Raw genomic sequence first — 10,729 nt, forward strand, 5'->3', positions numbered from 1 at the left:
AACAAAACTTTCCAAGATAATAACTTAATATCAACGGAATGCAAGGGTTCAAACGGAACCCCCTGAAGAACTGAAAGAACTAAATTGAGACTCCAAGGAGGAGTCAAAGGTTTGTAAACAGGCTTAATTCTAACCAGAGCCTGAACAAAGGCTTGAACATCTGGCACAGCGGCCAGCTTTTTGTGAAGTAACACAGACAAGGCAGAAATCTGTCCCTTCAGGGAACTTGCAGATAATCCTTTTTCCAATCCTTCTTGAAGGAAGGATAGAATCCTAGGAATCTTAACCTTGTCCCAAGGGAATCCTTTAGATTCACACCAACAGATATATTTTTTCCAAATTTTGTGGTAAATCTTTCTAGTTACAGGCTTTCTGGCCTGAACAAGAGTATCGATAACAGAATCTGAGAATCCTCGCTTCGATAAGATCAAGCGTTCAATCTCCAAGCAGTCAGCTGGAGTGAAACCAGATTCGGATGTTCGAACGGACCCTGAACAAGAAGGTCTCGTCTCAAAGGTAGCTTCCAAGGAGGAGCCGATGACATATTCACCAGATCTGCGTACCAAGTCCTGCGTGGCCACGCAGGAGCTATCAAGATCACCGACGCCCTCTCCTGATTGATCCTGGCTACCAGCCTGGGGATGAGAGGAAACGGCGGGAACACATAAGCTAGTTTGAAGGTCCAAGGTGCTACTAGTGCATCCACTAGAGCCGCCTTGGGATCCCTGGATCTGGACCCGTAGCAAGGAACTTTGAAGTTCTGACGAGAGGCCATCAGATCCATGTCTGGAATGCCCCACAGCTGAGTGACTTGGGCAAAGATTTCCGGATGGAGTTCCCACTCCCCCGGATGCAATGTCTGACGAATCAGAAAATCCGCTTCCCAATTTTCCACTCCTGGGATGTGGATAGCAGACAGGTGGCAGGAGTGAGACTCCGCCCATAGAATGATTTTGGTCACTTCTTCCATCGCCAGGGAACTCCTTGTTCCCCCCTGATGGTTGATGTACGCAACAGTTGTCATGTTGTCTGATTGAAACCGTATGAACTTGGCCCTCGCTAGCTGAGGCCAAGCCTTGAGAGCATTGAATATCGCTCTCAGTTCCAGAATATTTATCGGTAGAAGAGATTCTTCCCGAGACCAAAGACCCTGAGCTTTCAGGGATCCCCAGACCGCGCCCCAGCCCATCAGACTGGCGTCGGTCGTGACAATGACCCACTCTGGTCTGCGGAATGTCATCCCTCGTGACAGGTTGTCCAGGGACAGCCACCAACGGAGTGAGTCTCTGGTCCTCTGATTTACTTGTATCTTCGGAGACAAGTCTGTATAGTCCCCATTCCACTGACTGAGCATGCACAGTTGTAATGGTCTTAGATGAATGCGTGCAAAAGGAACTATGTCCATTGCCGCTACCATCAACCCGATCACTTCCATGCACTGAGCTATGGAAGGAAGAGGAACGGAATGAAGTATCCGACAAGAGTCTAGAAGTTTTGTTTTTCTGGCCTCTGTCAGAAAAATCCTCATTTCTAAGGAGTCTATTATTGTTCCCAAGAAAGGAACCCTTGTTGACGGAGATAGAGAACTCTTTTCCACGTTCACTTTCCATCCGTGAGATCTGAGAAAGGCCAGGACAATGTCCGTGTGAGCCTTTGCTTGAGGAAGGGACGACGCTTGAATCAGAATGTCGTCCAAGTAAGGTACTACAGCAATGCCCCTTGGTCTTAGCACAGCTAGAAGGGACCCTAGTACCTTTGTGAAAATCCTTGGAGCAGTGGCTAATCCGAAAGGAAGCGCCACGAACTGGTAATGTCTGTCCAGGAATGCGAACCTCAGGAACCGATGATGTTCCTTGTGGATAGGAATATGTAGATACGCATCCTTTAAATCCACCGTGGTCATGAATTGACCTTCCTGGATGGAAGGAAGAATAGTTCGAATGGTTTCCATCTTGAACGATGGAACCTTGAGAAACTTGTTTAAGATCTTGAGATCTAAGATTGGTCTGAACGTTCCCTCTTTTTTGGGAACTATAAACAGATTGGAGTAGAACCCCATCCCTTGTTCTCTTAATGGAACGGGATGAATCACTCCCATTTTTAACAGGTCTTCTACACAATGTAAGGATGCCTGTCTTTTTATGTGGTCTGAAGACAACTGAGACCTGTGGAACCTCCCCCTTGGGGGAAGTCCCTTGAATTCCAGAAGATAACCTTGGGAGACTATTTCTAGCGCCCAAGGATCCAGAACATCTCTTGCCCAAGCCTGAGCGAAGAGAGAGAGTCTGCCCCCCACCAGATCCGGTCCCGGATCGGGGGCCAACATTTCATGCTGTCTTGGTAGCAGTGGCAGGTTTCTTGGCCTGCTTTCCCTTGTTCCAGCCTTGCATTGGTCTCCAAGCTGGCTTGGCTTGAGAAGTATTACCCTCTTGCTTAGAGGACGTAGCACTTTGGGCTGGTCCGTTTCTACGAAAGGGACGAAAATTAGGTTTATTTTTTGCCTTGAAAGGCCGATCCTGAGGAAGGGCGTGGCCCTTACCCCCAGTGATATCCGAGATAATCTCTTTCAAGTCAGGGCCAAACAGCGTTTTCCCCTTGAAAGGAATGTTAAGTAGCTTGTTCTTGGAAGACGCATCAGCCGACCAAGATTTCAACCAAAGCGCTCTGCGCGCCACAATAGCAAACCCAGAATTCTTAGCCGCTAACCTAGCCAATTGCAAAGTGGCGTCTAGGGTGAAAGAATTAGCCAATTTGAGAGCATTGATTCTGTCCATAATCTCCTCATAAGGAGGAGAATCACTGTCGACCGCCTTTATCAGCTCATCGAACCAGAAACATGCGGCTGTAGCGACAGGGACAATGCATGAAATTGGTTGTAGAAGGTAACCCTGCTGAACAAACATCTTTTTAAGCAAACCTTCTAATTTTTTATCCATAGGATCTTTGAAAGCACAACTATCCTCTATGGGTATAGTGGTGCGTTTGTTTAAAGTGGAAACCGCTCCCTCGACCTTGGGGACTGTCTGCCATAAGTCCTTTCTGGGGTCGACCATAGGAAACAATTTTTTAAATATGGGGGGAGGGACGAAAGGAATACCGGGCCTTTCCCATTCTTTATTAACAATGTCCGCCACCCGCTTGGGTATAGGAAAAGCTTCTGGGAGCCCCGGCACCTCTAGGAACTTGTCCATTTTACATAGTTTCTCTGGGATGACCAACTTGTCACAATCATCCAGAGTGGATAATACCTCCTTAAGCAGAATGCGGAGATGTTCCAACTTAAATTTAAATGCAATCACATCAGGTTCAGCTTGTTGAGAAATGTTCCCTGAATCAGTAATTTCTCCCTCAGACAAAACCTCCCTGGCCCCATCAGACTGAGTTAGGGGCCCTTCAGAAATATTAATATCAGCGTCGTCATGCTCTTCAGTATCTAAAACAGAGCAGTCGCGCTTACGCTGATAAGTGTTCATTTTGGCTAAAATGTTTTTGACAGAATTATCCATTACAGCCGTTAATTGTTGCATAGTAAGGAGTATTGGCGCGCTAGATGTACTAGGGGCCTCCTGAGTGGGCAAGACTCGTGTAGACGAAGGAGGGAATGATGCAGTACCATGCTTACTCCCCTCACTTGAGGAATCATCTTGGGCATCATTGTCATTGTCACATAAATCACATTTATTTAAATGAATAGGAATTCTGGCTTCCCCACATTCAGAACACAGTCTATCTGGTAGTTCAGACATGTTAAACAGGCATAAACTTGATAACAAGTACAAAAAACGTTTTAAAATAAAACCGTTACTGTCACTTTAAATTTTAAACTGAACACACTTTATTACTGCAAATGCGAAAAAAACATGAAGGAATTGTTCAAAATTCACCAAATTTTCACCACAGTGTCTTAAAGCTTTAAAAGTATTGCACACCAAATTTGGAAGCTTTAACCCTTAAAATAACGGAACCGGAGCCGTTTTGAACTATAACCCCTTTACAGTCCCTGGTATCTGCTTTGCTGAGACCCAACCAAGCCCCAAGGGGAATACGATACCAAATGACGCCTTCAGAAAGTCTTTTCTAAGTATCAGAGCTCCTCTCACATGCGACTGCATGCCATGCCTCTCAAAAACAAGTGCGCAACACCGGCGCGAAAATGAGGCTCTGCCTATGCTTTGGGAAAGCCCCTAAAGAATAAGGTGTCTAAAACAGTGCCTGCCGATATTATTATATCAAAATACCCAGATAAAATGATTCCTCAAGGCTAAATATGTGTTAATAATCAATCGATTTAGCCCAAAAAAAGTCTACAGTCTTAATAAGCCCTTTTTGAAGCCCTTATTTACAATCGTAATAAACATGGCTTACCGGATCCCAGAGGGAAAATGACAGCTTCCAGCACTACATCGTCTTGTTAGAATGTGTCATACCTCAAGCAGCAAGAGACTGCTCACTGTTCCCCCAACTGAAGTTAATTGCTCTCAACAGTCCTGTGTGGAACAGCCATGGATTTTAGTGACGGTTGCTAAAATCATTTTCCTCATACAAACAGAAATCTTCATCTCTTTTCTGTTTCTGAGTAAATAGTACATACCAGCACTATTTCAAAATAACAAACTCTTGATTGAATAATAAAAACTACAGTTAAACACTAAAAAACTCTAAGCCATCTCCGTGGAGATGTTGCCTGTACAACGGCAAAGAGAATGACTGGGGTAGGCGGAGCCTAGGAGGGATCATGTGACCAGCTTTGCTGGGCTCTTTGCCATTTCCTGTTGGGGAAGAGAATATCCCACAAGTAAGGATGACGCCGTGGACCGGACACACCTATGTTGGAGAAATGAGGCCCCCTCCCTCTTCATTCCAGAGTTATGGGGCCTTCCTGAATCAGATTAGGTGTCTTAAAATATGCCAGGCGTAATAAAAACCCCAAAAGTGTTCCCAACGTCTAAAAACACTTGAATAAATATAAGATTACACTAATAAAGTAATCGATTTAGCCCATCACAGTGTCTACCAGTATTTAAGCCCTTCACAGAAGCCATCCTTCTATACTGCGTCTCAGAAAATGGCTTACCTTCCCACATGGGGATTTCTATCAGTCTTCTAGCATTAACAGGTCTTGTTAGAAAAAATTTACTGAGCATACCTTAAGCAGTTAAGCCTGCAAACTGTTCCCCCCAACTGAAGTTCTCTGGTACTCAACAGTCCTGCGTGGGAACAGCAATGGATTTTAGTTACAACATGCTAAAATCTTTTTCCTCTCAGCAGAAATCTTCATCACTTTCTGCCTCAGAGTAAATAGTACAAACCGGCACTATTTTAAAATAACAAACTCTTGATTGAAGAAATAAACAACTACAAATCTAACACCACATACTCTTTACCCTCCCGTGGAGATGCTACTTGTTAGAGCGGCAAAGAGAATGACTGGGGGGGCGGAGCCTGAGGGGAGCTATATGGACAGGTTTGCTGTGTGCTGTCTTTGCAACTTCCTGTAGGGATTGAGAATATCCCACAAGTAAGGATGAATCCGTGGACTGGATACACCATATAAGAGAAATATTTTTCCTTAAATAAGATACAAGTTTCCCATCTGAAGGAAAAAAATAAATACTATTTTCTATAGGAATAGTAGTATGTTTTAGCAAGAGTAGAGATAGCCCCATTAACTTTGGGGATCTTTCCTCAAAACTTTTAAACTAACTGCCGGCAAAGGATACAATTTAAAAACCTTAAAGAAGGAATAAAAGAAGTCCCAGGCCTATTCCATTCCCTAGTATCATGAACTGGGAAAAAAACCTCTGAAGAAACCACAGGAGGATAATGAGCAGAATTTAAATGTTAGCTAGTCTTAAATCAAAAGAACTAGATTCCTCAATATCCAATATAATCAACACCTTTTCAACAACGAATGTAGTCTATTTAAAAATAAAAAAGTAGATTTGTTAGTGTCAAATATCTGATGAAGTATATTCTAAATGAGAAACAACATAATCAGAGAAGGATAATTTAGAATGTTGTCGGTCATTTGAAAATTCATCAACTAAATGAGAAGTTTAAAAAAGACCTATACATTTTATTAGAAGGCGGGGTGTCAGACAAAGCCTTTAGGATAACCAGAAAAACATTCTCATAGATTCCTAGGTATATCTTGTACATTAGATGTAAAAAGAATAGCAATAGATAATGCATAAATACTAATGGACTCTGCATGTAAAAGTTTATCATGATAACTTATTACAAACCATAGCTAAAGATCATCAGGAATCCAACAGTATTTTCTGATACAGGAACAGCTTTTGGAATATCTTGCAATATGTAATAGAAAAACAACATATAAAGCAACATTATCAAATTCCTTAAATGACAGTTTCAGGAATGGGAAAATAATGCAAACAGAACAAGCCTCTAGAAACCAGAAGCAACTAAAAAGTGAGACTTGATGGAAGTCACCAGGAGCAATTTTAAGGAAAATTTACAGAAAGTTTATCTAGCGATTGAGGAGGCAGACTTCTTGGCAATTGATGGAGAATTTTCAGGAATAAGTGATGGTCCATCTGTTAGCACTTTGACAAATGGTTTTGATACACCAGAAGAACGGTATTTGAAGTTGAAAAAGCACTCAATGGACTTTTTACTATTTCAGTTTGGTCTATGCACTTTTAAATTTGATATCACAGAATCAAAGTACTTAATGAAATGCTTCAATTTTTATATTTTCCCAAAGCCTTTCAACAGAAATTCCCCAGATAAGAAGTTTGTTTGTCAGAGCTCAAGTATAGACTTTCTAGCTAACCAGGGTTTTGATTTTAATAAAGTTTTTCGTAATGGAATTCCGTATTTAAATCAAGAAGAGGAAAGACTACAAGATCAGTATGAAGACAAACGATCTCAGTCAAATGGAGCAAGCACAATGTCCTATGTGTCTCCTAATGCACCAAAAACTCCCGTTAATGATGAGCAAAAAGGTTTTATTGAGAAAATGGTAGAAAAAGCAGAAGAGTTTTTAAAAGATGAAAGAAAAAGTTTGGAAATGGAACCTTGCACCGGATATCAGCGGAAACTTATTTATCAGACATTGAACTGGAAATATCCACGAGGCATTCATGTAGAGAAGCTGGAGTCAGAGAAGAAAGAGAGGTATATTGTGATCAGCAAGGTGGACGAAGATGAACGGAAGAAGATTGAGCAGTTAAAACAAGAAAAAGAGCAGGAAGAGTTAAACGATGCTGTGGGATTTTCTCGAATCATTCACGCAATCTCAACCTCTGGTAAACTTGTGGTCGGTCACAACATGCTACTCGATGTCATGCACACAATACATCAGTTCTTCTGCCAGCTACCGGATGACTTAAATGAATTTAAAGAAGTAACTAACTGCGTCTTCCCAAGGGTGTTGGATACCAAGTTAATGGCCAGTACACAACCATTTAAGGAAATTATTTATAATACATCCCTTGCCGAACTGGAAAAGAGATTAAAAGAGGCTCCTTTCACACCCCCTAAAGTTGACAGTTCAGATGGGTTCCCAAGTTACAATACGGCTACAGAACAATTGCACGAGGCTGGCTACGATGCCTACATCACAGGCCTGTGCTTTATTTCAATGGCCAACTATTTAGGTACGTTCCTGAGCCCCCAATAAGCCACATATCTGAGCGATCAAAGATCATCCGCCCATTTTTTAACAAGCTGTTTTTAATGCGGGTCATGGACATTCCATATCTAAATTTGGAAGGTCCAGACTTGCAGCCTAAAAGAGACAATGTTCTTCATGTTGCTTTTCCAAAAGAGTGGAAGACAAGTGATCTCTACCAACTCTTCAGTGCCTTCGGTAATATTCAGGTATCGTGGATAGATGACATATCGGCATTCGTATCACTTAGTCAGCCAGAGCAGGTGCAAATAGCTGTAAATACCAGCAAGTATGCTGAAAGCTACCGGATCCAGACGTATGCTGAATATATGGAGAAAAAGAATGAAGAGAACCGAGCGAAGAGAAAATGGTCAGATGATGGGTGGAGGGATTTGGAAAGGAAGAGGTTAAAAACACAGTACTCCTCATATGTTCCACAAAACAGGGACTTTTATGTAACCAGGTACTTTACCACTTGAATAAAGGGTTTTCTATTATAAAAAGTGAGACTTAAATAATGTAAAAAAACTGGCGGCAAGTATGACGCCCACATATTTTTTGGCCCCAAAAACGTCTGTAACAAACACGAGAGTCAAAAATGACGCAACTACGTGAAAACTTCAGGCATCAAATACGACGCCGGAAATGACGTCATTGACGTCAGACAAACGTCAATCTCTCGCCAAAAAAGTCTTGCGCCAAAAATGACGCAATAAATTCTAGCATTTTTTGCACCCACAAGCCTAACAGCCCGCAGTTTAAAGGAAAAAAGTCAATTGAAAATTTTAGGTAAGAAAAATATTTCATTCATATGCATTTTCCCAAAAAATGAAACTGACAGTCTGAAAGAAGGAAAATAAACTAATTGACCTGAATCATGGAAAATAACAAAATTTATGCTTACCTGATAAATGTATTTCTCTTGTGGTGTATCCAGTCCACGAGTTCATCCATTACTTGTGGGATATTCTCCTTCCCAACAGGAAGCTGCAAGAGGATCACCCACAGCAGAGCTGTCTATATAGCTCCTCCCCTAACTGCCACTACCAGACATTCGACCGAAGACAAGCGAGAGAAAGGAGAAACTATAGGGTGCAGTGGTGACTGTAGTTTAAAAATAAAAAAACACCTGCCTTAAAAATGACAGGGCGGGCCGTGGACTGGATACACCACAATAGAAAGAAATTTATCAGGTAAGCATAAATTTTGTTTTCTCTTGTAAGGTGTATCCAGTTCACGGATTCATCCATTACTTGTGGGATACCAATACCAAAGCTATAGGACACGGATGAAGGGAGGGACAAGGCAGGCGCTTAAGCGGAAGACACCACTGCCTGTAAGACCTTTCTCCCAAAAATAGCCTCAGAAGAAGCAAAAAGTATCAAATTTGTAGAATTTAGAAAAAGTATTAAGCGAAGACCAAGTCGCCGCCTTACAAATCTGTTCAACAGAAGCCTCATTTTTAAAAGCCCATGTGGAAGCCACCGCTCTAGTGGAATGAGCTGTAATTCTTTCAGGAGGCTGCTGGCCAGCAGTCTCATAAGCTAAGCGGATTATACTTCTTAACCAAAAAGAAAGAGAAGTTGCTGAAGCCTTTTGGCCTCTCTTCTGTCCAGAGTAGACAACAAACAATGCAGATGTTTGACAAAAATCCTTAGTAGCTTGTAAATAAAACTTTAAAGCACGAACCACATCAAGAAGGATTAGGACACAGTGATGGAACAACGATCTCCTGATTGATATTCTTATTAGATACCACCTTAGGAAGAAACCCAGGTTTGGTACGCAAAACTACCTTATCTGCATGGAAGATCAGATAAGGGGAATCACACTGTAAGGCAGATAACTCTGAAACTCTTCGAGCCGAAGAGATAGCTACCAAAAACAGAACTTTCCAAGATAAAAGCTTGATATCTATGGAATGCAGAGGTTCAAATGGAACCCCTTGAAGAACTTTAAGAACTAATTTTAAACTCCATGGCGGAGCAACAGGTTTAAACACAGGCTTGATTCTAACTAAAGTCTGACAAAACGCCTGAACGTCTGGAACATCCGCCAGACGCTTTTGCAAAAGAATAGACAGAGCAGAAATCTGTCCCTTTAAGGAACTAGCTGACAATCCCTTCTCCAATCCTTCTTAGAGAAAAGATAATATCCTAGGAATCCTGACTTTACTCCATGAGTAACCCTTGGATTCACACTAATGAAGATATTTACACCATATCTTATGATCGATTTAGATGGTTGAAAGAACCCTGAAGTAAAAGGTCCTGCCTCAGCTGCAGAATCCATGGTGGAAGGGATGACATGTCCACCAGATCTGCATACCAAGTCCTGCGTGGCCACGCAGGTGCTATCAAAATCACCAAAGCTCTCTCCTGCTTGATCTTGGCAATCAGACGAGGGAGCAGAGGAAACGGTGGAAACACATAAGCCAGGTTGAAGGACCAAGGCGCTGCTAGAGCATCTATCAGCGTTGCCATGGGATCCCTGGACCTGGATCCGTAACAAGGAAGCTTGGCGTTCTGACGAGACGCCATGAGATCCAGTTCTGGTTTGCCCCAAAGTTGAATCAACTGTGCAAACACCTCCGGATGGAGTTCCCACTCCCCCGGATGAAAATCCGCCTCCCAGTTCTCTACTCCTGGGATATGGATAGCTGATAGATGGCAAGAGTGAACCTCTGCCCATAGAATTATCTTTGAAACCTCCAACATTGCTAGGGAACTCCTTGTTCCCCCTTGATGGTTGATGTAGGCTACAGTCGTGATATTGTCCGACTGAAATCTGATGAACCTGACCGTAGCAAGTTGAGGCCAAGCCTGAAGAGCATTGAATATCGCTCTTAGTTCCAGAATGTTTATCGGAAGGAGTGCCTCCTCCTGAGTCCACGAGCCCTGAGCCTTCAGGGAGTTCCAGACTGCACCCCAGCCCAGAAGGCTGGCATCTGTCGTTACTATTGTCCAATCTGGCCTGCGGAAGGTCATACCCTTGGACAGATGGACCCGAGATAGCCACCAGAGAAGAGAATACCTGGTCTCTTGATCCAGATTTAGAAGAGGGGGCAAATATGTGTAATCGCCATTCCACTGA

The 10,729-nt window shown here is 42.5% G+C and overlaps 1 protein-coding gene across 1 annotated transcript; it reads left to right on the plus strand.

Annotated features, from left to right (window-relative positions):
• Nucleotides 1-6,442: 6,442 nt before the first annotated feature.
• On the plus strand, nucleotides 6,443-8,115 carry LOC128648776 (poly(A)-specific ribonuclease PARN-like). The gene is given in 2 exon segments (XM_053701644.1): nucleotides 6,443-7,631; nucleotides 7,634-8,115. Coding segments are annotated over 2 exon segments (1,671 nt in total).
• Nucleotides 8,116-10,729: the final 2,614 nt, after the last annotated feature.

Source organism: Bombina bombina, chromosome 1, assembly GCF_027579735.1.
Source record: "Bombina bombina isolate aBomBom1 chromosome 1, aBomBom1.pri, whole genome shotgun sequence".
Lineage (NCBI taxonomy): Eukaryota > Metazoa > Chordata > Amphibia > Anura > Bombinatoridae > Bombina > Bombina bombina.